Source organism: Sebastes umbrosus, chromosome 13, assembly GCF_015220745.1.
Source record: "Sebastes umbrosus isolate fSebUmb1 chromosome 13, fSebUmb1.pri, whole genome shotgun sequence".
Lineage (NCBI taxonomy): Eukaryota > Metazoa > Chordata > Actinopteri > Perciformes > Sebastidae > Sebastes > Sebastes umbrosus.
In genome coordinates this window covers 32,907,447-32,933,848 of record NC_051281.1, presented here as the reverse complement: position 1 = coordinate 32,933,848, position 26,402 = coordinate 32,907,447, and the positions used below count along the sequence as shown (strand labels likewise).

The 26,402-nt window shown below is 41.3% G+C and overlaps 2 protein-coding genes across 2 annotated transcripts in view; one reads left to right on the top strand and one right to left on the bottom strand.

The window, feature by feature from the left end:
- The window catches only part of col5a2a (collagen, type V, alpha 2a), a 59,573-nt gene extending 47,191 nt beyond the window's left edge, over positions 1-12,382 (top strand). The window contains exons 38-54 of the mRNA XM_037789394.1: positions 23-76; positions 220-327; positions 618-671; positions 776-829; positions 2,242-2,403; positions 3,488-3,595; positions 3,798-3,905; positions 4,004-4,057; positions 4,142-4,249; positions 4,512-4,565; positions 4,740-4,847; positions 6,341-6,394; positions 6,584-6,691; positions 6,943-7,249; positions 8,827-9,008; positions 9,284-9,526; positions 11,154-12,382. Coding sequence (XP_037645322.1) covers positions 23-76; positions 220-327; positions 618-671; positions 776-829; positions 2,242-2,403; positions 3,488-3,595; positions 3,798-3,905; positions 4,004-4,057; positions 4,142-4,249; positions 4,512-4,565; positions 4,740-4,847; positions 6,341-6,394; positions 6,584-6,691; positions 6,943-7,249; positions 8,827-9,008; positions 9,284-9,526; positions 11,154-11,300 — 2,013 coding nt within the window. The 3' untranslated portion in view covers positions 11,301-12,382. The remainder of the gene's footprint in view (positions 1-22; positions 77-219; positions 328-617; positions 672-775; positions 830-2,241; positions 2,404-3,487; positions 3,596-3,797; positions 3,906-4,003; positions 4,058-4,141; positions 4,250-4,511; positions 4,566-4,739; positions 4,848-6,340; positions 6,395-6,583; positions 6,692-6,942; positions 7,250-8,826; positions 9,009-9,283; positions 9,527-11,153) is intronic.
- Positions 12,383-16,752: 4,370 nt separating this feature from the next.
- gulp1a (GULP PTB domain containing engulfment adaptor 1a) overlaps positions 16,753-26,402 on the bottom strand; it is a 290,204-nt gene continuing 280,554 nt past the window's right edge. The window contains 1 exon segment of the mRNA XM_037789288.1: positions 16,753-17,618. Coding sequence (XP_037645216.1) covers positions 17,547-17,618 — 72 coding nt within the window. The 3' untranslated portion in view covers positions 16,753-17,546.

The window sequence follows — 26,402 nt, the reverse complement described above, 5'->3', positions numbered from 1 at the left end:
AATAATCTCTCTCCTATGATAGGGAGCAAGAGGTGACCCTGGCCCAATTGGTGCTGTCGGATTTGCTGGAACACCTGTAAGTAGTCATTCATAGTCATGTTATTTTATTTCCTAAAACATATTTATGAGTCTTAATGATGCTCCAGGAGGTGATGCAAAAGTAGTAACAGATTCAACTTGTTTTGATGCATTCTTTGTCATATTACCAACATTTTACAGGGTCCTGATGGCCAACCTGGAGTCAAGGGAGAGCCTGGAGAACCAGGTCAGAAAGGAGATGCTGGATCACCAGGACCCCAAGGCTTGTCTGGTGCTCACGGACCTCCTGTGAGTTGCACACGTCTCTACACTAGATGAAAAAATGCTCTTGAGAAATGAGTTATAAAGTAGTTGTTCTGTGGTGTTTTTATGCATTCTGCTACTTGTTATTGTAAACAGTGTAATCAGTCATCTATGCACTTTTATTTGGTCCACTTTTACTGCATTAATTCCTGCAAAATAATTTATCTTCTGTGTACTGTATGGCTTTAAGGTTCCAGGGAAGTCAGCTTTCACTTTTTGCAACTATAATGCAGCTGATAAATGCTTCTCTAATACAGTGTTTTTTTCTTTCGTAGGGGCCAGCAGGTGTTGCTGGACTGAAAGGCGGAAGAGGAACACAGGGTGCACCAGTAAGATGATTTCATACTTACAGAAGTCTTATGATAAAGTGAAATTAGATGGAAGAGGAACACTTTCAAGTATCTGAGGACCTTGTATAATTGTCTGTTTCCAGGGCCCCACTGGTTTCCCTGGATCTGCAGGACGAGTTGGCCCACCAGGCCCAACTGTAAGTACTAACTAGAGTTTCTATGAAAACACAGTTAGGGTAAGAGGAAGAAATATTTGTCACATAAGTTTAAAATTGTCACAAATAATCTAATACAAAAATCAGAGTGTGATAAAACATCGATCCGACTTTTTCAGTCCCGATACCTGGGTTTACCGAGTACCAATCCTATGCCAGTGTTTAATTAATGAACTGTATGCCTCACTCTGTGGATGTGACTGGGATCATTCTGTTATGTGTAAGGAAACATCAGGTTTGACTTAAACATTGATATCTTAACATTCTCAAACAAAATGTAACAAATAAATACATAGATATAACTTTACTGAATTGTTATCTATCGTTAAAATATAAATCGCACACTAGCAACTTGGCAAAAAAGTCCGGAAAATTAACAGGAATGACAATTCACATGTAAATCTTTTTAATGCAGCAACAAATTGTTCAAAACTTAAACAGGAATACAAAATTGTCTTCAATGTATATAGTATATACAAACAGAATGGAATTGAATCGGTTCTGTCTAGGTTAGGTTGATAGGTTCAAAACCGGCTGGGGGCCCTTCTGTGTGGAGTTTGCATGTTCTCCCCGTGTTAGCGTGGGCTTTCTTCAAGTTCTCAGGTTTCCTCCCACAGTCCAAAGACATGCAGGTTAGGTTTGTTGACTCTGAATGTCCCGTAGGTGTGAATGTGAGCGTGAATGGTTGTATGTCTCTATGTGTCAGTCCTGTGATAGTCTGGAAACCTGTCCAGGGTGTAACCCGCCTTCACCCAATGTCAGCTGGGATCGGGCTCCAGCCCCCCCGCGACCCTCAAAAGGATAAATGGTTACACATAATAGATGGATGGATGGAATTGAATAGATCAGCCCCATTGTCACTGATAATCGATCTATCTATTTGAGTCAGTATCGATCCGATATCCAATATCGGTATCTGTATCAGTGCATCCCTAGATAAAACTCCCTTAAAGATGGAAGAGTGAAGACGACATTTGCACCTGCTGAAATGTTTAACTCTTGATAACTGTAATGAGATTATTTTTGAAGCAGACCTAATGTTGTTTTTAGTAAAACGGTAGATCTGTAGATGACTTTCTGAATAGAAAGGATGATCAAGTGTCCTGTACACTGGGAACAACAACTGTTGTAATACTTCAGTGAACTTAAAGAAGACAACATCATTGAGCACTGCTGTGGGTCTCACAGATAATAGTTGCATCTATAACTAATCATGCATATGCTGTGTACTGTACATATTGTACTGATGTGTATAGTATGTACAAATATTTGTACTTTCAGGCCTCAGTATCTTTCAGATATTCAAAATGTGCTTGTTGGATCGTCTAACAGCATCTTGGGGGCTGCTATACAACTGCATGCATCTATCACATGACCACTTCCATTCTTGCCAGGGTCCACTTGGAGAACCTGGACCCCTTGGACCTCCTGGGAAAGAGGGTCCTCTTGGTCTCCGTGGAGACCATGGGTCCCCCGGAAGACAAGGAGAGCGAGGACCAGCGGGACCACCTGGCAGCCCAGGAGACAAAGGGGACTCTGGAGAAGACGGACCCACGGTAAACAATTTAGTTGCCCGTTTCATCCAAATTAATTTAAACCTAAACCACAAATTATTAATATGTAAATTTATAAATTGCCATATTGTAAGCAATCAGTGTATGTTGCAACTACTTTAGTAAAATTGCAAATTTTAATTTATAATAACAATAATTGAATTGATCAATCGATTAAAATACTTAATTTTTAATTGCATGATTATCCATGATTTGATGATATATATAAATAAATTGAATTGAATTGAATTAAATTAATCACAATTAATCACAAAATACTTACACATTTTTTAATCTGTTCAAAATGTACCTTAAAGGGAGATTTATCAGGTATTGAATCCTCTTATCAACATGTGAGTGGAGAAATATGCTGCTTTATGTAAATGTATGTATATATTTATTATTGAATATCAATCAACAACACAAAACAATGACAGATATTGTCCAGAAACCCTCACAGGTACTGCATTTAGCATAAAACAATATGCTCCAATCATAACATGGCAAACTGCAGCCCAACAGGCAACAACAGCTGTCAGTGTGTCAGTGTGCTGACTTGACTATGACTTGCCCCCAAACTGCATGTGATTATCATAAAGTGGGCATGTCTGTAAAGGGGAGACTCGTGGGTAACCATAGAACCCATTTACATTCACTGATCTGGAGGTCAGAGGTTTGTTTTTCGTCGTCAAAATTTTTTGTTTGGAGCGTTATTTAGCCTCCTTCACACAAGCTAGTATGTCATGGTACACACTACAATGACTTTAAAACTAATTTACATTAACTTTGACAGCCCTAAAAAGAATATAAAATAGTAATCATGAAAAAAAGAGAAAGTACTTCAATTCTACTTATATTGCTTTTTTATTGTTCCCAGCACACGTTTTTAACGGAGGTGTCTGATCATAACTATGGGCTTAATGGACTCCTCATAAACACAAATTGATTTGAAAGAAGTTGTATAGCCAGTGTTGTTTATGGTCAACCAGACACATCAAGTTGTGATACACAGGGATCTTAAAGCCATAACATTAAAACTGGACTCCATCGGTGTTTCATCAACATTTTCTGTGTGTGTCTGCTTTAGGGTCCCGACGGTCCTCCAGGCCCAGATGGAACTACAGGACAGAGAGGCATTGTGGGTCTTCCTGGTCAGAGAGGAGAGCGCGGGATGCCAGGCCTTCCAGGACCTGGGGTCTGTACTCTGAACATGAGCTTCTTTCTTCATTGCATAGTTTGAACATAAATCATATTAATCCTTTAACTTCCTCTTTAATCAGTATGTTCTCTTTCACTGCTTCGACGGTGAATAGTTAATATGTATTTTGGTAAGTGTATATTATGTGGAATGGTCCTTTTAGTGCTGCATTGTGAGTTGCCTGTTTCTGTTTTTTTAGGGTCCACCAGGAAAACAGGGATCCACAGGAACAGCTGGAGATAAAGGCCCCTCAGGTCCAGTTGGTGCTCCGGGTGCTAACGGACCTCGTGGTGATCCAGGTCCTGATGTGAGTACCACTTCTAAATTAGTTGTGGTTCTCAAATGATATCACCCAAATGTGTGGTTGTGTAACAGCTGTCTTAATGTTTCCTATCTGGTCCTCAGGGCCCTGCAGGATCTGATGGCCCACCAGGCAAGGATGGTGTTCTTGGACAAAGGGTAAGAGACAAAGAGAATGAAAATGTGCCTCGCTCATGTGTTGTTTTACACATTGAAAGTGACTGACGGGTGTTACTTTTCCAGGGAGACCGAGGGGATTCTGGTCCAGAAGGTTTGGTTGGTCCTCAGGGACTACCTGGCTCTCCAGGTCCTGTCGGTGCACCAGGTGATGCTGGAAGGAGAGGAGATGCTGTAAGTGGACTTTTTCACCTCTGTGGAAGTTTCTGTTCTGTGTGTCATCAGCGAGAAAAAAGAGTGTAATAACAGATTCACGCATGATTACATTCTGGGATAGATCTGGTTTAAGCCCAGAGGGCATGTTGGAACGTGTATGAACTTAATATTAAGTGATAGGAATGATGTGTTTGGGTATGACAAGAAGTTGGAGAGTGTTTCAGTGCTGGCAGAGGTCTGTGTTCACTGAGGACCTTCTAATGATCTGACTCATTTGCAGGGCTCAAGAGGACCTGTTGGTCCACCTGGCTCGGCTGGAAAGAGAGGATTAGTGGTGAGTCTCCAACTTGTAGTTATACAGCACACTAACGTACATATACACTATTATAGATGTTTGTGAATGATAGATTTACATGAACATTACAGCTGATATAAGCCCAGAAGCACAATGAAAATGTCCCCAATTCAAAACAATTATCATGAAATGTGTCAAATCTTCCTAATTTAGGGACCCCAAGGACCACGAGGAGATAACGGTGACCTGGGAGATCACGGAGAGAGAGGGCAGAAGGGACATCGAGGGTTCACTGGTTTGCAGGGTCTTCCCGGACCTCCAGTAAGTTAAAGTGTTGCTCAGTAATCACTGCAATCATGCTGGCTCATCTCAGCTGGATTCCTCTCAGTAGGCCTAACCCACCCTGTGCGTACATTCTTTCTCCATTCTTCACATTCACTTTTGCAAACTGCAAACAGAGCTTCTCTGGGCTTTGCTGACATAGTCGGGCCGGCTGCATGTGCATTTTAGTGCATGTTAGTACATGTGAGCGTGCCCAACTGGCTAACTATCGGCCGCCGCTCTACACTGCCCTCATACGGGGGTTACAGCTGATACGCCGTCCCGACCAACGCCGTTGTGGAAGAGTAACACCCACCATCCGGTTCCCCCGAGGTTAACACTGCTAGCTCTGCTCTTCGTTGTTTTCACTGTTAGCAGTGTTAGCACCGTTAGATGCGAGCTGCCAGCTCAGTCATGGCCATGTTGAGAGCCATGCGGAGGCAATAGAAATGCTCCCAATTTGGCAATTAGCACCTTTAACCTTCTATACCTTCTATACATTTCACACCGACTGTAATTCAGAGCATCCAACACAAGTGCAGTCACCAAGTGATTGAGAGGCTTCTGGTTCTTCTGGTGGATCTGTTCTAAATCCACATCAGATTGTAGTGCAGCAGTTCAGAAGAGGTTCCAAAAATGTCAACAGATAAACCCTTTCATTCTTTTCAGTATCAAAAGTATAGAAAGTTTAGAAGGACAAATCTGTCTGTCTGTGTAATAGAGTGCTCCAGGGATGATATTTTGGTAGGCCAACCAGGAGGTTAACATCTCACTGGGTTCCCTCGTCAAAAAGCCAACGGGATTGTTCCATTGGGTTTTGGATTATTGCTGAAAATAAGCTCTGTGGCAAAAACATGCTCATGGTACTTACACATTTTGTTCAGCACAATATTCTTCACAAAAGAACACCACTTTTATGATTTCTGAAGCATAAATGCAATCACCAGAAGTAAAAAGCTAACGAAAGGCTATAAACGAACTACACCACGGTCACATGAGTGTTAGTACACACAACGTGGCTGTAATGGCGGACGAGTCGGCGTGATGACGTTTAGTAGTCTCATTTAGCCATTTTTTAGCAACTGCCTTTTTTAAGACATATATAGGGTTCAAAATTCACATTTTATGTCGTAGAATAAAACGTTAAAATCTCTTCAGCTTGTGTTAACCACAGACCTGATTGCAGGCATCTAACTAAAAACCCACTGACTTCCAGAGGAGGGAACAGGAAGTGCTACAATGCTAACTCACTTCTGGGTTTTAGGACTCATTCCTGTAGCTCTCTATTTTGACTGAGGACATCACTGCCCTCATGCCAAGGTTGGATCTATCAGAGCTTTTTGATACAAGGTGTTTCTGCTGATACAAGGTCTCCTGCTTGAGTATCATCCAACGGGTCCTAGCTATTAAACGTGCATTCTGGGAAAACTTTAAAATCTATTGTGCACATGATATGTATAGAAAAGTAATGAATATTCACCTCTTGCTTTTAGGGTACAACAGGTGAGCAGGGAGCTTCAGGAATCGTTGGACCAAGCGGAGCGAGGGTAAATGCTACAGTTCCATTTGTTTCAAGAAAACATGCTTTCCTGAATCTTTCTTAATAATAGGCGATAATGAGTTTGTCATGGAGCAAGCACAATCTATATTTTAATTTTATGCCAGCAATCATTTTGGAATCCAACTCCTGATTTTCAGGCTTAAGACTAAACATCTTTAATATGAATATGATTCAGGGGCCTCCTGGACCTATTGGGCCTTCTGGAAAGGAAGGATACATTGGACAGCCAGGACCGATGGGACCTCCTGGAACCCGCGGAATCAGCGGAGAAATTGGACCAGAGGTATTTACTCATTATACAAAGTTGAACTGTATGTGAGTTGGTCTAATAAAAAGAAGTTAAAAGGCTAAGAAGCACCCAGTAGTACAGCCAGCTGTTAGGAAAAATCTGTCTATAAATTGTTGAACATCTTTTCAACAGATGTTTGGTACATAGGGAACAAGTGAATCTGCTTGTGTCTTATTATTGTCTGTATAGAGTTCTGACCACAAAGTAAAAACATAAAAACTATACAACTATTCCTATATCCGCAGGGCCCTCCAGGAGAGACTGGACCCGCAGGCCCCCCTGGTCCCCCAGGACGTCCCATGGCTGCTATGGATGACCTCTTTGGCCCTCAGGATTACGACTCCGGCCCCCCTCCTCCTCCTGAGTTCAGTGAGGACGAGGCTCTGCCAAACAGCAACTCCTCCACCATAGTGCCCGTGGACCCCGGCGTTCAGGCCACCCTGAAGGCTCTCAGCAGCCAGATCGACAGCATGAAGAGCCCTGATGGCAGCAGGAAGCATCCTGCCAGGACCTGCGACGACCTGAAGAGATGCTACCCCATGAAGAAGAGTGGTGAGTGAGTCTCTTTAACATGATAGACCTTGTCTGTGAGCCAGAAACCCAAATTTGGGGTCACGGTACCATTTTGGGGGAATCATTTTCATAGTGATTTTTGGAAAGGTGTACACCCCTAGTGCTAGAAAATAAGTGATAGCGTTGCAGGGAGGTAACTTTCTGTGTGTTAGCACTTGATTTATAACCCCCTGCCAAACAAAAACTTTTCAAAACTCAAGAACCAGGGATGCACCAATACCGATACTGGATCGGATATCGGTGACAATGGGGCCACTCTATTCAATTCAATTCTATGTTTATATACTATATACATTATATACTGGAATTTTAATTCCTGTTTAAGTTTTGACCAATTTGTTGCTACATTAAAAAAGTTCACATTGAATTGTAATTCCTGTTAATTTTAAAGATGTTTTACTAAGTTGCTGATGTACAATTTATAATTTTAATAATAAATAACAATTCAGTAAATTCATATCAGTATATTGGTCACATTTTGTTTTACAAAATTAGGAAAGCAAAATTAAGTCAAGTCTGATGTTGCCTTACAATGATCCCAGTCACTTCCACACAGTGAGGCTTATGCTGTACTGGTATCGGATCAGAACTCGGTATCGGCCGAGACCCAAAGCCCAGGTATTGCTATCGGTATCGGGACTGAAAAAGTCTTCAATCTTATTATTGACCCTTTCTCTTTGAAAATTGATGGGAATATAGCTCAGACTTTATGTTCTTCAGAGAAGTTGTTAAAATTAGCATTTCTACAAATGTGTCTTACTGCCAGTGACAACACAGTGACTATATATTAAGATGTACTTCTGTTTACATGAAAGATGTAATGCAAAAGTTTCATCTGTACATAACCTTAAGAATGAATACCATGTTTGCATACATAGATTCAATATTTATATCCTTTAGTAACAAGATGGAAAATATCATGACACAACTCAAGAACATTTTTACCTTTTGGGGAGTGGGGCAACATTTTCTGCTGAACTGATGCTGTTATGGAATTCATATAAATCATATATGAATTCCTGAATAAATTATCTACTAATCCATGTGATTATGTGTGGCCTAGGGTTTTTATTGACTTTTACAATAGACAAATATTTTTCTAATAATGCAATGATTCACTTTACTGTGAGTTTCACCAATGACACATTTTTCAATGTAAAAGTTTCATCATTTGATGAAAAGTGCTTGAACTCAGCTATTATTGTGACACATTTCAATGTGATAAAATACCACTATACACCATATGTTATACTTTATATTGGCCACTTTTCAGAAATGTTTATTTTAGGGTAGTGTTATGACAGCACACATAAAGCTACCACTGATGCAATGCTTTCACATGTGTTCGAACTCTATGGACCTTATTCCCGTCAGATGGTACCAACTCTACTGGCTCACAGACTAATCCAGAAATATTGTCAGGGCATGATGCTTCTGAACTGTGAACGCAATAAAACTAACTTATTTTACGGTTGCAGTCATTGCAGCTGTAGAATATATCAACGATGTGGTCAAAAAGCTACATGTCCAAAACTCCTGATCATTCTGTTGTGTAGGGGAGTACTGGGTGGATCCAAACCAAGGCAGTGTGGAGGACGCCATCAAAGTGCACTGCAACATGGACACCGGAGAGACCTGCATCTCTGCCAACCCAACCACCATACCTCGTAAAGTGTGGTGGAGCTCTTCCAGGAACAAACCTGTGTGGTTCGGAGCTGACATCAACCGTGGAACACATGTGAGCAGTTACATTTTGATGAGGGGAGAGAGAGAGGGGGAAGCAGGGCTGTGTACGGCAAAGGCACAGAGAAGTTGTTTAAGACTTTATAGAAAAATGATCTTATAAAACATATGTTATTGTAAGTTAAACATTAGGAGCTCAAAATTGACAAAGGAGTGCTGAACAACCACAGTTTGAGAGGAAATGAGAGTAAAACTCATGTTATATTTGTAGTAGTGCGTCCTGGCTTATTTTGTGAAGCTCTGTATTCATTAATTTATTTGTTTCTCCAGTTCACTTATGGCAACAACGATCAGCCGGCAAACTCTGTCACAGTTCAGATGACTTTCATCCGCCTGCTCTCGAAAGAGGCATCTCAGACCATCACCTACAACTGCAAGAACTCTGTGGGCTATAAGGACGAGAAGACGGGCAACTTTAAGAAAGCTGTAATCCTCAAGGGATCCAACGATCTGGAGCTCAAAGCAGAGGGTAACAATCGCTTCAGATACACAGTGGTGGAGGATTCCTGCTCAGTAAGTTCCCACATTTCAACAGTATTTCAACATATTCCTTAATTATTAACTGTATCGAAGCATACTGTAATGCTGGTATTGGTATTTCTATTGTTCTCAACAAATCCTATGAAATGATCAAAACTAACGAGTCTATCAATTAGTCTGTCCCTCCACAATTTAGCATCTTTCAGCTCATTGTTTTGGTTTTATGGCTCACAACTTTACTGTTTTGGTTCAAGCTCAGCGCTCTCATTAGCGTCGTTTCCAGCCACAGCAACTAGCTGTTTCTATCAAATAACCTGATAGGACTGTACACTACTGGCCCAGCACCAAACGGCAGACAGACAAAGGTAGCGACCAGCTAGTAGGGATGTGCATTACAAGCAAAAGTACTATTCGAAAATCACTAGGAATTATTTGAATATTATGCGAATAATCCCCGCCCCCCCCCCCCCCCCCCCCCCTCCCCACAACACACACACACACCCCACATACATCCGGGTACCCAACTCTCCTCCCTCATTCGGAGAGAGCACGGGGGTTTGAGCGGCACACACACACCCCTGCATTAACAGAAAAGAGCCGAACTGAACGTGCCACACACGTTTTACCGGTAGTAAGGCATCACCTGCAACGGTTAATACAAGAGAAATATATACGTTTTAAGATGGGACGAATAGTCGCATAAACAACTTAATTTTTTATAATTGATGACTATTCGAAAAATCTAAAATCATAACCCATCCCTACTGAACATAGTGGATCATTTAGCGGCTAAAGATTTTTCCTTCAACAGTGGGTGGAGACCAAAATCAGAGCTAAAAGGAGAGAGCAACATAAATTCAACATAAATCCAAATGAATGCTAATGTTTTTCTGCTTCTGCTGAAGTTTGCTATAACAACTTAAAAGTCAATATTATATCAGTCTTGTGTTTTGCAGCTTGTTGTGCTGCCCCCAAGTGGCAGAACAATCAAGTAAAGCTGATTTTAATTGGATTAAATAGTGCAGTGTTTGGAACTACAGTATTTTCAGCCATAGAAAAAGCTTATTTGGTGCGCTAGTGAGCAGTTTTGGCAGCAGGTCGATGTACGTGGCAGTCAAAATAAACTACAGTGTGTACGTTCATGGTAATAAAGCAACGTCAGCCAGTGCACAAAGTAATTTCATCCCTACTTGTCATATTTTGCCGCTTGGTCATAATGATCTCAGGGGCAACCTTGCGTAGTATCTTCATGCTGACGGTTTGTGTGTGGTTAATATTGTGAAATGGTTGCGGTTAATGTTGTAACATGTGGTTAACGTTGTATTTAACAACTGGTCATGGTTAATGTTGTAACAGCTCTACGGCACAGAGCAATAAGATATATAAGGCTTTGGATACACAGACAATCAATTCATTGTTGGTTTTGATAGTTTCATGGGGTTTGTTGTCAATAAGAAATATAGAAAACAAAGGCTAAACAAGTGTCCAAAGTTAATATGCAAAGAAAATGAATTTCTGAAGTCAGTGGCCAAATGATTAATACATCAGTGCAGGATCCATAACAAAGTCATTAAAATGCTGTTCACCGTTCCATTGAGATGTATTGCTCTTCATTGTAGTGAAGTTAGTCACTGAACTTCTATTTGTGAATCTTTTACAGCAAGCAAATGGCAACTGGGGCAAGACAGTGTTTGAGTACAGGACACAGAAAACTGCAAGACTTCCTATTGTGGATATGGCCCCTGTGGACATTGGCGGCCCAGATCAAGAGTTCGGCATCGATATCGGGCCCGTGTGCTTCTTGTAAAATAGTCAGCGGGGATGCGTCGAGGCGAATCCTGAGACTATTGAACTGACAGCTGACGCAATCAGCCACATTGTACATACGAGTACTGAGGACTATTCTGGCCCTGTGGCAAGATATTTATTGTGCCTTTCAACCCAGTTCAAGACATCGAAGAATTGTAAGTTAGAATGACTGTTTGGAATTTACTTTAAAAATTGGTAAAAATCTGAATCATTCCTCTGTCTTCTTGTGTATGTTTGACTCCAAGCGTCATGCATTTCGAGGCTCACTGTGGTGTGGTTTGGTCCGAAGATATTACCCTTTCATTTTATTTCACAAAACAACATTGCCAAAGATTTATCAATATGAAAGCTTTAAAATGGTAATTATAACTGCTGTTTATAGGCCCAGAGAAATCCCACTGAAGCTACATCAAATGTTGTCCCTCCACTACTATTTTATTTTCGGATTTGTCTATTAATTTTTTGTTTAGAATGTTTGCATATACAACAACATTGTGGTGCTATTGAGGATACAAATACAGCAGATGGTGTGTTCACTGGTGCATGTATTTTCTCAAGACAGTTTTGATGAACCAATGTCTGTATCAGTTATTTTAAACTCTGTACTGACCACGTAGAACATTAAAGACACATTTAGACTGTTGATTCCTCAGTGTTAGCTACCTCGTCACCGAAACTGAGAAACGATGACACTACATGTAAATCTTCTTTCACAGGTGCTGTTTTGTAAGTAGTATGATCCTTGTGCACTTCTCCCGGCTGCGCGGTACAGGGCAGGGTGTGGGGATACCAATAAAGATCTTTTTGTCAACGACGGAGAGACGAATGAGGTGTCGTGTGAGTGGTGTGTGGTGATTTGTAATTTTTTTTTTTCCCCCTTCAATTTCAATATCGTAAAGTAAAAGGTAGCACAGAATATTCTATTTTTATGCATGTCAGTTTCCCTTTTTCAGTATCCTGGACCTATATGCTCTTGAAATCCTTTTTATAATCAGTTTTATAGAATAAGGTGGCTGTGAGTGCCTGTTTGCTTTGTATTTCTTGCTATGCAACAAATTAAACAAACTGCTTGTTAATCCCCCCAAGCTCTTGTCATATTGATTCAGGTATAGTTAGGTCCTTTACGCTTGTCATTTTGCACACATTTTTAGACATTTTTTGTAGTTTTCGAAAACAACATTATTATTATTATTACATAATGTTCACAGTTGTTTCTAATGTAAGTTGTTTCTTTAATATTTTCATGGATGTGCCTTCAAGTAATTCTACTGTGACCATTTGGTTCATATTTGAGGTTATTTATTATAGATTTGTAACTTTAGCGAGGCTTGACTGCCTGCTAACACCCCAGAGGCAGAGTGGAGGAGGAAGGGGCTTTCCACACTGGAAGCAAAACGTTTCATCCTTGAAAATAAATATTGAAATGACTTCTCTCTGCCTGTTCCTGTTTGAGAATAGTTCATTTGGTCCTTTCAAAACCATAATAGAATCAGCCTCAAGAGGGTGGGAGGCAAAGAATCCAGAGAAATAGAGATGATGGTGAGAAAATGGGATGTCGGACCACAAAATGAACACAGATGCTACTGATGAAGTAGGACAATTGTAGATTGAACAGCTCCTGAGACTTACTCAACATTAAAGATCCCACAAGTACGCTATCTACAGCAAGACCAAGAGTCTACAGTCCCATGACTGTACCATTAGTGCTGTGAGGCTTTACTTACAGCGAGGGCATAAGCAAGGACATAATTCTAGTCATAAATCTAAGGAGAGCTGTTGTAAGATGTGACTTTGGGGCAGATAAAGAGACACTAAGAGCCCCCCCCACGTTGCGACCCTGAACAGGATAAACAGTTAGAGATAATGGATGGATGGATGCATTGCATATGGAGCAGCAGCACAGACATTACAAAAAGTGAACAGACTGCAGCATCAACCCAGTCTCAATAAATAGTAAAAACGTGGACATACCGCGTGTCTTGAATACGCATTTAAGCACATTTGTATGCCACGCAAACTTCCTACTTAGGGGTAAGGGGAAACATCATGGTTGGGGTTAAAATAAGTAAGTAAACTAAGTAAAACACGTATGGAAACAACTACGGAAAACACGTCACAAACGCCAACAAAAAATGTGACAAACATCATTAACGTAACTTACAAAACACCACCTCCCCAACATAAGTGGTCTTTCTCGCTTTTTATACTACATCATTAACTCTTACCGTAACATTAATACGTGGATGCGATAACATTGCAGTCAGTACAGGATACATGGGTGTACAATGACACACAAAAATCAAGAAAGGCGTACTTATTGCACGCTTAACGCCTTGCGCATTATCGTGGCATTTATACGCCTTTTTGTGCGAACAGGCTGGCAGTATAGAGCATTAACAGTATGCATAGAGGCTATTAAGTCAACTCCCACTAACGGCTTTCTAATTGAACTGAACTGAAAGGAAGTGGTGAGGAAAACCCTGAGGAGGAGTGCCGGTCGTTGATTTCAACTTTCATAGTGGTCAAACGGTGATACTAATTAAATACTTTTAATTTGGTTTTGGAAACAAAAAACTTCTGCTTTGATACAAAACTTCATCTACTTGATCCACTTCACGATGAAAGTGTTTAACGGAACAAACCACAAACTGTCAACAAAGAGGGAAAGTCAGCTGTGAAAAGTCACAGGTGCATTAATGCATGTAGGGAACGGGTGAACTTAAAGTGCATTGGAATGAACCGTGTCCATGTCCGTCATGTGATACCATTGGGCCCAAAAATACTTTTTCCCATAGACTTACATTGGGGAAGAGACATCTGTAACTCAGCTCAGATATTTTTTTTTTAGGTGAATCAATTCCCCACTACAAACACTCTAATAGTCCTTATTTAAATCATCAGGTCCTAAAAGTTGTAAAACGCACTAATAACTGAATCCAGAGTTATTTTCCTTCCTCCGTTCATGTGAATGAGACCCAGGCCGAGGCTGGAGCGAGGGCTGGGAGGAGGAGTTAGCAAGCCGTGATGACGGCATGATGTTTTGCCCACTCCAGTTAGCTACATTCCTCCTTGGCTTTTCCTAGAGGTGAAAGTGGATATGAAAAGAACAGGAAATGGGGAGCGAATGAAGTGGGAGTTGAAAAAAGTACTTGCCTTAGGAACAGATATCTTAAAATCTTCACAAATGGTTTTAAGAACAATCGAGTGTGTGGGACTTGGTGTTTATATCCCGGAGTTCCAAGTATCAATCTCCAAAAGGCTGTCCGACCAGTTCTCAGTATACAGCAGAGATAGTGGTAGTGATTATTGGTTTACAGTGGGTTGGGGGAAGACAGGTGGGTTAATGTGTTCAGATTCAACAGCTGTCATTAAAAGCATACAGTCAACAAAATCTACACGGGAAGTTTTACTCATTGAACTGTATGTTTGCTAAGACTGCACAGAGGTGGTGTAGATGTGCAGTTCTGCTGGGCCCCTCGTGTGCTGGTGCACACGAGGGGCTGAAAGAGAGTGTGCCGATAAGCTTGTAAACAGGGCCTTACAAAATGAAATAACTGTGCCAATACCACCTGGCAGAGGATAAGAAAAAGCAGAAGAATGAGATGGAGAGATGGCAGAAGAAGTGGGATGAAGACAGAAACAGAAGGAGGTATCACAAAATACAAAAAGCATTCAAAAAGGTGTCTGTGTGAAATGTCTTGCCTATGACAATGACTTTGTATTTAAAAGCCTTTAGGCTCTAGTTTTATCATAAATTGGCTACATATTTTTATATTCATATTGCTTTGAGGTGTAGGGCACTAGGTTGTTAGTGCCATTTGAACTAAATCCAAGCAGTCCAGTGTTTTTATTCAGCACTTTTTCACCTATGAGGTTTGAGGTGAGAGACTATATTGATCACTTTTTGCAGACAATTGAAAGAGACCATAAAAAAGAAAATTGATATTCATAACTTCCACAACCTCACTCCTCTAAAACTGAAGTCATTAATATAACTAAAGTCATTTCAACCCCAAAAATTGCAATCACAGATATACAAACTCTTTTCACACCCCGGCAACACAGTTTCAATACCAACAGACAAACGGACATCAGACCTGAATAGACATCAATCAGATATTCATTGGACAACCATATGCAACAATACATTCGCCATGTCATCCAACTCCAAAATTCAGTTAATTCAATACAAGGTACTACACAGAACACATATCACCACTCACAAAATATATAATTTGGGCTTTATAGACAGCAACACCTGCACTCACTGTCCAAATGCAATAGATAATCACTTCCATCCTAAACCTCAGCTCCCACTCTTCCCCTCCATCTCTCTGCTAGGCGACCTCTCCGCATTGTCAATTCCACAACATCTCCAAACATTCATACTAGTTGCAATAACCGTGGCCAAGAAAACCATATTACTCAACTGGAAGGACAGAACAAAATGATCAGTAAACCATTGGCTCAATCTGCTAACCAACCACTCTAACTTAGAACAACTCACATCAACCCTAAAGGACAATTTCACCTCATTCCATAACACCTGGTCTCCTTTCCTGCAGTAGCCTACATTCAGAGCTGCTTCCCCTCTACACCACCCACACAGATTTTATCAAATATAATAACTCAAAATAACCCACAATGTACCTCCTCAACATTGCCAACCATGACAACTTCTCCCCTCTCCCTCCCCCAATTGTTTGTCTGGTCTTTCCTTTTTTTCTGTTTTGTTTGTTGATATTAATGTACTGTAATATGTTATTAAAGCTAAAACAAATAAAAAATAAAAATAAAAAAGTAGTTTAATGTTTACCATAGCAACCATTAATTTAGCTTGTTAGCATGATAACGTTAGCTAATTAGCACTGAACACAAAGCAGAGCAGAGGCTGATGGGATTATCTTTAGTTTTGAACATATTTGATTTGGCCATTTAACTAAAGCATGTGACAAATATACAATTTTACTTCATGGCAGGTCAAGGGGATCACGTTATTACAATTCATCCTGTGGGGAACATACGCAAATGTCTGTACCAAATTTCATAAAAATACATTGAAACAGTTGAGAATCAGAGGATCACCAGTCATCATCTGGGAACCAAGAACAAAATGTGTGAACAAAATGTATATTATATATTAAGCTATTTCACCGAATAAGTGAAAGATTTGACCTGCTGGTGGCGCCAGAGGAAAATAGGGATCACCAACATCAGTAGGGTTCATCCTCTGGAAACTATGAATGCCTGTACACAATTTCATGGCCATTAGGATGCCTCAGTCTGGACCAAAGTGAACGACCAATCGACCAACACTACCATCCATAGAGCCGTGCTGGCAGCCTGACTAATAATGAAATATTGAAGAGAAAACATTTAAAATACAAAAATACACACCAGCTAAAAAAAGTCACACAAATAATTTTAAATGATAGAATCAACAATTAGCATTTTTTTTCAGTAAGATTTTCTTTAATATCTGTAACAGCAAAATCAATGCAACCAAAAGTAAAATAATGGAATAGTACTGTATATGGAAAGAGGCTGTCCAAAAAAAGTGCCTTCTGGTGCAAGAAAAGAGAGACTAAAATGATGACAAAGTAAAAATATGACACGTAAATACTGAAATGGTAACTCAAACTTGTGAAATGCAGAAAACAAACCAAAAACAAACAAACAAAAAAAAACAAGTCAATGTTGAAAACAAAAGGTGGAAAGGTCAGTAAGCCAATATATACGTATATATATCAGACTGGATTAATGAACTACATGTGTGACTTCATGTTGAGTAAAATAAGCTATGTGATGTTATGGGCAAGCTGAAAGATTGTGTTAATGATACAGATTCCATTTACCTTCCGCACCAGCATGTGTTTGGCATACAAACAGGAATGTGTTAACAATACAGAATTCAAATGGTGCATACACACAAACTGTCTCATATGAAAATTTGGCCACAGAGTGTACCATTGGACATATTTGACTATTTACATCTCTCATTGCCTGTGCAAGCAAAAGTATTTTTTTTTCATTTTTACAAAAATAGTTGTTTTCTATAATGGATCTGAGATTACATTGAAATATTGAAAAAAACAACAACAACAACAAAAAAAACAATCTAAATGCAAATGCATATAAACCTCAAGATGAAAACTGTGACATCTTGACTCAACCTCGGAGTGGATTTTGGCACTTCTTCATACAAACAAGTTAAAAGTACGCGACAAAGAGCATCTTCATGGCATCAGCAGCGGCTGTCTAGTGGGTCCAGAGAGAAGACGGTGCCCTCTAAGGTTAGTCCCATTTTGAACCCCTCCTGGAAGACAAGCCAGAGAACAGCTGTGACCACGAAGATCAACACTGGTCTCTGTGAGACCTCTGTCTCACTGTAGTTGATAAACAGGAGGTCAGAGTAATATTTAGATTAGAGCCAATGGGGAAAAGTCCATGAACCTCTGAGGGTAAAAGAGAATGAAATGCTAAACAAAACAGAGATTACAACAATGTTGTTCCGCCATGCTTGACCATGCATTATGTGCAAGAACATAAACTTAGCAGAAACAGCAAGGCATGCAGTTAATGAGAGAAGCACCGGTGAAACTCATTCATATCAGATGGAAAAGTCAAAAGCTATTTCATTTTGCAAATATCTGGTAACTAGAATTACCGCCTCACGGTTGTATTACGCCACTAACCAGTGAAGTTGCAGTTTACATCCATGTCTGTCCAAAATGTCATCACTTCATCACTTTATCCTGTTAGACATAACATACAGACGTAGGCAAAATCGTTGGTACCCTTCCGTTAAAGAAAGAAAAACCAACAATGGTCACTGAAATAACTTGAAACTGACAAAAGTAATAATAAATAAAAATTCACTGAAAATTAACTAATGAAAATCAGATATTGTTTTTGAATTATGGTTCAGCAGAATCATTTAAAAAAACAAACTAATGAAACTGGCCTAGACAAAAATGATGGTACCCTTAACTTAATATTTTGTTGCACAACCTTTTGAGGCAATCACTGCAATCAAGTGATTTCTGTAACTCTCAATGAGACTTCTGCACCTGTCGACAGGTATGTTGGCCCACTCCTCGTGAGCAAACTGCTCCAGCTGTCTCAGGTTTGAAGGGTGCCTTCTCCTGACTGCATGTTTCAGCTCCTTCCACAGATGTTCAATAGGATTTAGATCAGGGCTCATAGAAGGCCACTTCACTAGCCATTCTTGGGTGTTTTTAGCTGTGTTTTGGGTCATTATCCTGTTTGAGGACCCATGACCTGCAACTGAGACCAAGCTTTCTGACACTGGGCAGCACATTTCGCTCCAGAATGCCTTGATAGTCTTGAGATTTCATTGCACCCTGCACAGATTCAAGACACCCTGTGCCAGATGCAACAAAGCAGCCCCATAACATAACCGAGCCTCCTCCATGTTTCACATTAGGTACAGTGTTCTTTTCTTTGGATGCTTCATTTTTGCGTCTGTGAACATAGAGCTGATGTGACTTGCCAAAAAGCTCCAGTTTTGTCTCATCTGTCCAAAGGACATTCTCCCAGAAGCTTTGTGGCTTGTCAATATGCATTTTGGAAAATTCCAGTCTCGCTTTTTTATGATTTGGTGTCCTCCTCGGTTGTCTTCCATTAAGTCCACTTTGGCTCAAACAGTGACGGATGGTGCGATCTGACACTGATGTACCTTGACCTTGGAGTTCACCTCTAATCTCTTTGGAAGTTGTTCTGGGCTCTTTGGTTACCATTCGTATTATCCGTCTCTTCAATATGTCATCAATTTTCCTCTTGCGGCCACGTCCAGGGAGGTTGGCTACAGTCCCATGGACCTTAAACTTCTGAATAATATGTGCAGCTGTAGTCACAGGAACATCAAGCTGCTTGGAGATGGTCTTATAGCCTTTACCAATAACATGAAGGTCTATAATGTTCTTTCTGATCTCCTGAGACAACTCTCTCCTTAGCTTTCTGTGATACCATGATACCAAACAGCACAGTGACTACTTTTCACCCTTTAAATAGGCAGACTGACTGATTACAAGTTTGAAGATACCGGTGATGCTATTTACAGGACACACCTTAGTTTAACATGTCCCTATGGTCACATTATTTTACATCTTTTCTAGGGGTACCATAATTTTTTGTCCAGGCCAGTTTCATTAGTTTGTTTTTTAAAATGATTCTGTTGAACCACAATTCAAAAACAATGTCTGATTTTCATTAGTTCATTTTCAGTAAATTTTTATTTATTATTACTTTTGTCAGTTTCTAGTTATTTCAGTGACCATTGTGGGTTTTTCTCTCTTTAACGGAAGGGTACCAACAACTTTGCCTACGTCTGTATGTTTATTATATGAATTCTTGAGTTATGGCCAAAAACGTGTTTTGTGAGGTTACAGTGACCTGGACCCTTTGACCACCAAATTCTAATCAGTTCATCCTTGAGTCCAAGTGGATGTTTTCCCCAAATTTGACGAGATTCCCTACAGGCGTTCCTGAGATAACACGTTCACGAGAATGGTACAGACGGACGGACCAATATCCCAAAAGCATAATGCCTCCGGCCACAGCAATTGCCAGCGTAGAGGCATAAAAATGTACTTGTAATTGTTTTAATGTGCTCTTTAATATAACTGCGTTATTTTTGGCTGGACCGCAGAGGGCCAGCCCTAGAAACGCAAAAGTCTGTCACTGCGTTACAGGATTGGTCGGCCGACTGTTGGAGTGTCCTCATTGGTCATTGATCTTTCAAAATGAAAAGGCAGAGAACAGTTCTGTGTTTATGTTTTCTGGGGAGCGTGTCAGCGGTTCAATGTATCATTACATAGTGCTGTTGTTGTGCATGTGCTATTGTTAATGTTCGTTTAAGTCACGTTATGTTCAGCTTCGTATTGTGTTACCGTACATTAACACCAAGCGCGAAGCAAACTTTCGCAGTGCTTTCCTCCATTTCCTCCATCAGCCATGGAAGAAATAACCTCTGTTGCTGCTTTGTACATGTTGGTGAAGTCACAGATATGTCGGATGACCAAACACCGTCGTGTCTGGGTTCATGATGTCACCTGGTGGCGAGCTGTATTCAGATACAGCGCCATTGAACTGATTATCTAGCAGACACACTCTACTGCGGTATGAACCCAAAATAAACAGACTGTGCTGTGATTTAATATCAATAAACGGATCAAAATGATGCTGAAATAACGACATTATGATGTTGATTTGTAAAAAGACCGAATTCATGCTTTGTCAGGTCTGTCTGCAACACGACAAGCAAACCACTTTTAAACTGCTTGTTTTCTGAACGGAGTTCGGATCGGTCAATGCCAGGCTATGCTAACATTGTAGCTGCTCCATTAACACTCAACATAACGTCATCTAGGCATAAATACGGCAGCGACATCGTTGTAAATGGATCAAAAGTGTGCCGAAATAACTACATAATGATGCTGATTAATAAAAAGTCTGAATTCATGCTTTGTCGGGTCTGTCCGCAAGACGACAAGCAAACAACTTTTAAAATGCTTGTTTTCTGAATGGAGTTCGGATGAATCGAGTACCAGGCTATGCTAACATTGTAGCTGCTCCATTAACACTCCATCCAGGAATAAATACAACAACGTCAGTGATGACAGCGGGAGAATCTCAATGCTGATAAACTTTTGCGATGTATATATTGTTATACACCACTTATATGATGAATGCTTTTTATACACATGCTTTAATAAAAAACTGAAATACTTTTAACCTTGCATACTGTATGTCATGCTAATACCTTTTCACCTTGTATAAATATCATTTACTATTACTGAATGTCATTTGCTTCATTATAAGTTGTCTTTCAATCAAACATTAAGATATAGGTGGAAAAAACTGTTCACAAAACATTATAGACATGACCACTGACTATTTGTGTAACAATTTAGCCGCAAATTCACATACTGACTATATACGGTCCAGACATATACTCGGTTTTGGCCGAGTCTTGTTTTATTAAATGTGACATTGGTTCCAAAAGTTATAGCATACTTCTAAGCAGGGCTGTAGTACTCGAGTCTGGTCTCGGCCTCGAGTCCACTTTTTGGAAGTCTTGCACTTGTCTTGGACCTTGTTGGACTCTGACTTGTCTTGGTCTCGGCCTTGGCTATTGAGAAATGGTCAAGTTGTTCATGGCTGCTGATTTAGGGTCAGTTGTACAGAACGTTGCCTGATTCTACACAGTGTTTCCCGTATATGCATTCAATGCGGGGCGCAGCGCAACTGCTAAAATTATCCCCGAACACAATTTGAATCCGCCACGGCAAAAAAAGGAACTTTAGTTCTATGAGTGCGTGAAATGCAAGGGACGAAGAGGGTGTTAGACGGCACCTGGACGAGAGATGTGACCAGATTATCATGGTTTATAAAAATGCAGCGCAGTGACAACACAGCTGCTTCATACACCAGACGTACTTTATATAACACAAACCTAACAATGCAAATTCAACCAAGCCCTCAGGAAGAGTGCCGGGCTTTGAAGCAAATTTTCGTAGTGGCTTCCACTGTCCGTCAGGTGATGCCATTGGGCCCAAAAATACTTTTTCCAATAGACTTACATTGGGAAAGAGACGTCTGTATATCAGCGGATACATTTTTTTGAGGTGAATCGACTCCCCACTACAAACACTCAATAGTCCTTATTTAAATCATCAGGTCCTAAAAGTTGTAAAATGCACTAATAGCTGAATCCAGAATTATTTCCTTCCTCCGTTCATGTGAATGAGACCCAGACCGAGGCTGGAGCGAGGGCTGGGAGGAGGAGTTAAGGAAACACCACTGCTCCTGCTCTATGGGCACAATGGATGCGAAAGATCGCCAAATGAGCCGGGTACTTTATCACTCGGCAGTCGAGACATTTTGGCTTCATGCGCCACTGAGACACTCTCATGGGAATGAACAGGAGCCCGTCTACAACGCTGTATCCTGGTCTATTTATACATCCATGCATTCAACCCTGTGCTGGACCTGTTCATGTGAGTCAGCTCTCACTCCGTTTGTCACTGTTAGTAGAGACTTCAGTCTGTAGTGTAGTTACTTCCCTGAAACACCTGAGACAGTAACATCGGGGTTCATGATCAAAGAAAGTTTTTGTATCACGTCTAGACTTCTGTCGTCTCTGTCACACACCTCAATGTTGTTGTGTGTGATAAGAGTCTGCCTCACAAGGAATAATACACTAAAGCATATTATTCTGTCCTCACAATTACGTGTCAGAGCAAAGCTAGACAGATAGTGAACAAAAACTCCAATAAACCGTGTCTTGAAAAAGGTGTGGCTTTACTGGTGGTCGTTTCTGTAAAACTGAAATAAATACATACAAAGCATGTATTAATATTCTGCATACACAGCAGATACAAGCATATGAAATGAAATTACAATGTAAATAGTTCTGCTTATGAAATGCTTGTTAACTTAATGTAATAAACATGAATTAAACTTCTTTTTAAATGACCATGAATTTTAACCCTCTCTCTTTTCAGGTAATAACATGACAGGTTAGTGTTTTAACTTAACATACATATCCACCAGGTAAGTAACTTAGGTTAGTTCACAAGTTGCACAGTTATTAGCTTAGACCTCCATTGAAATCTCCCTTGGTTAGCTAGCAATCTGAAAAGTGAGCATACACACATGTGTAGACTAAAGTAGATTCATAACAATCAATCAAATAACATTTTCCTTCCACAGGACTACTTCTTTATCAAAACAGTCAATCTAACAATGATTCACATCTTTACTTACGGACATATATACTCCAAGGCTCAAATGAAGGGAGATAACTGCTTTTGCATGCATACTGTGGGCTGCTCTTTGTTCAACTGAAAACCACATGGAGAAAAAACACTCACTACCTTAAACGTCCACAGGAGGCAGTAATGCACTTAACAGAATACTCCCCGCCTGGTATATTAACAAGTATGCCACTATCATTTAGTCCTTCTGTCTATTCTCAGACAAGAGCACAATGACCTCTGTAACAGGTCTGAGGTATGTTTTGGCAGTTCCTTGTTTCATGATCCTAACTTCGACTTTCCGCACCTTATTGTCAGCACTAGGTATGGCCTGGACTACAAGCCCGACAGGCCACTCATTACGCTTCACCTGACAGTCCTTGAGTAAGACGACATCACCTTCTTGAATGTTGGGTCTCTCGCCTTTCCACTTCCTCCTTGTCTGCAACGTTGCAAGATACTCTTGCCTCCATTTCTTCCAGAAACAGTCTGCGAGACTTTGTACCTGTCTCCACTGGCTTTTGTAGAGGTCTTTGAGCTCAAAGTCGCCGGGAGGTGCTGGAACAACGCTGGCTTTCTGGGTCAGAAGCATTGCAGGTGAGAGAATTTCAAGCGATTCAGGGTCAGTTGAAATAGGAACCAAAGGTCTGTTGTTAACTATGGCCATGACTTCAGCCAGAAGAGTGGTCAACACCTCGTGTGTGAGGCGAGTGGTTGAGGTTTTCAGCAGGAGACCGTCAAGAATGCGACGAACAACACCAATCATTCTCTCCCACACACCTCCCATGTGAGATGAATGCGGTGCATTGAATGTCCAAGTGCAGCCTTGGTCCAGTAAGTATGTTTTGATCTCTGGGTCATTGACATTGATTTTGAGTTCTTTACAGGCCCCAACAAAGTTTGTGCCTCGGTCTGACCGTAGGTGCTTGACTGGTCCTCTGATTGACAGGAATCGACGCAAGGCATTAACAAAGCTGGAAGTTGACATTGACTCCACAACCTCCAGATGAACCGCTCGTGTGCTCAGGCAAGTAAACATCACAGCCCATCTTTTGCTTTCAGCACTATTCCCCCTAGTGCGGCGGGATGTGACACTCCACGGCCCAAACACATCTAGGCCGACATTGGTGAAGGGTGGATCCACAGAGACTCTGTCCGCAGGTAAGTTGGCCATTTTTTGTTCCTCTAGCCGTCCTCTCAGTTTCCTGCAAGTGACACATTTGTGGACTACACTGGAAATGAGCCTCTTGCCTCCAACGACCCAGAGTCCTGCTGTGCGCAATGCGCCTTCAGTGAACTGACGGCCTTGGTGTGCTACCTGGTTGTGGTAATGCCTGACTAGTAGAGTGGCTACATGGTGGTTGGCTGGGATTATCAGAGGGTGTTTTTCCAGTTCTGACAGATCAGCTGACTGCAAGCGGCCCCCAACTCTCATCAACCCTTCTTCATCAATAAAGGGATCAAGTTTCTCGAGAGGACTTTGGTGGGAGACCTCTTTCTCATTTATGAGACACTTGAGCTCCTCTTTATAAACCTCTTGCTGTACACACCGAATGATGCCTGTTTTTGCTTGTGAGAGTTCTGTACTGTGCAGATTGTTGCAGCGGTGCCAGCCTGTGCAGCTTTCTGTGTGAGATGCCTGAGAATATGACCTTGTAACATGAATGAGTGTTGTCATACCTCTCACAAGGGACTTCCAGCTTGAGAAGCGTTCAAATCGATGCGACCCAAGCGACTGTTGTGTAGTCTTTGTGACAAGGGTAGTCACTTGAGGACGAATCTCTTCATCCCATGCTGGCTCCACCAGCTCAAACGATTCAGCTTCTTTGTGTACCTCGGAACCAGCCTGCCTCAGGAACTCTGGACCAGTGAGCCAGCTGCTGTGCTGCAGGAGAGCAGCTGGAATGGACCTGGTCCCGTGATCTGCTGGATTCTGATCTGTGCTAACATGATGCCACTGTTCTGGTTTTGTTGATTTCCTGATCCGGTTCACTCTATTGGCAACGTACACGTAGAATCGCCGAGAGGCATTGTGGATGTAGCCTAGGACGATCCTACTATCGGTGTAGAACTTGACTCCCTGCAGTTCGATGTCACTCTCTTCAGTGATCAGTTCTGCCAGTTCAACCGCTAAGACCGCTGCACAGAGCTCTAAGCGTGGGACGGTGTGAGCAGGGTATGGCGCCAGCTTTGCTTTGCCCATGATGAATCCAACATGGCACTGGCCATCGGTGTCTATGACCCTGAGATAAGCCACAGCTGCAATTGCCATCATGGATGCATCTGAAAAGATGCATATCTCTCTCTTCTGAGTGCATGACAATGAGACAGGTACGTAGGGTCTGCAGATTTGGAGTTGTTCGAGATCAGTGAGTGAGTCAGTCCATGTCCTCCACTTTGCTTCTCTGTCTGCTGATAGAGGTTCATCCCATTCACATTGCTCTGAGGAAAGTTCCCTGAACAATGCTTTGCCCTGCATTGTGATGGGGGCAACAAATCCGAGGGGGTCATACAGTCTATTCACAACAGAAAGTATTCCTCTCCGGGTGAAGGGCTTAGTGTCCTGTGACACCTGGAACATGAAACTGTCTGTCTGTAAGTTCCAACTCAGCCCGAGGCTTCGCTGTAGAGGCAGAGGGTCTGCACTCATATTCAGGTCCTTGAGGTCCTTCGCTCTCTCCTCAGGTGGGAATGCATCCATTACCTGTTTGTTATTTGAGGCTATTTTGTGAAGCCTTATGTTGGACTCTGCCATCATGTTCCTTGTGTGTTTCAGGAGGTCAATGGCTTCTTTTTCGCTGGATACAGAGGTAAGTCCATCATCCACATAGAAGTTTCGAAGGACAAACTGCTTTGCGTCTGAGCCATGTTCCTTCTCACCCAGTTCAGCTGCACGTCTCAGGCCATAGATGGCCACAGCTGGTGAAGGGCTGTTTCCGAAAACATGCACCTTCATGCGGAACTCTGTGACTTGGTTACTGAGGTCATTATCCTTAAACCACAGGAACCTGAGATAATCCCGGTGATCCTCTCTGACCCTAAAGCAGTAAAACATCTGCTCAACATCAGTGTTAACGGCTACTTGTTCTCTACGAAAGCGCAGTAGGACACCAAGCAGCGTATTGTTTAGGTCTGGTCCACTAAGGAGTGTGTCATTCAAGGAGATGCCTTTGAACTGGGCACTTGAATCAAATACAACACGAATCTTCCCCGGTTTCTGGGGATGATACACTCCAAAAAGGGGCAAGTACCAGCACTCCTCACCTTCCTTAAGTGGTGGTGCTGGTTCCGCTTGATCGTTGTCAAACGTTTTCTGCATA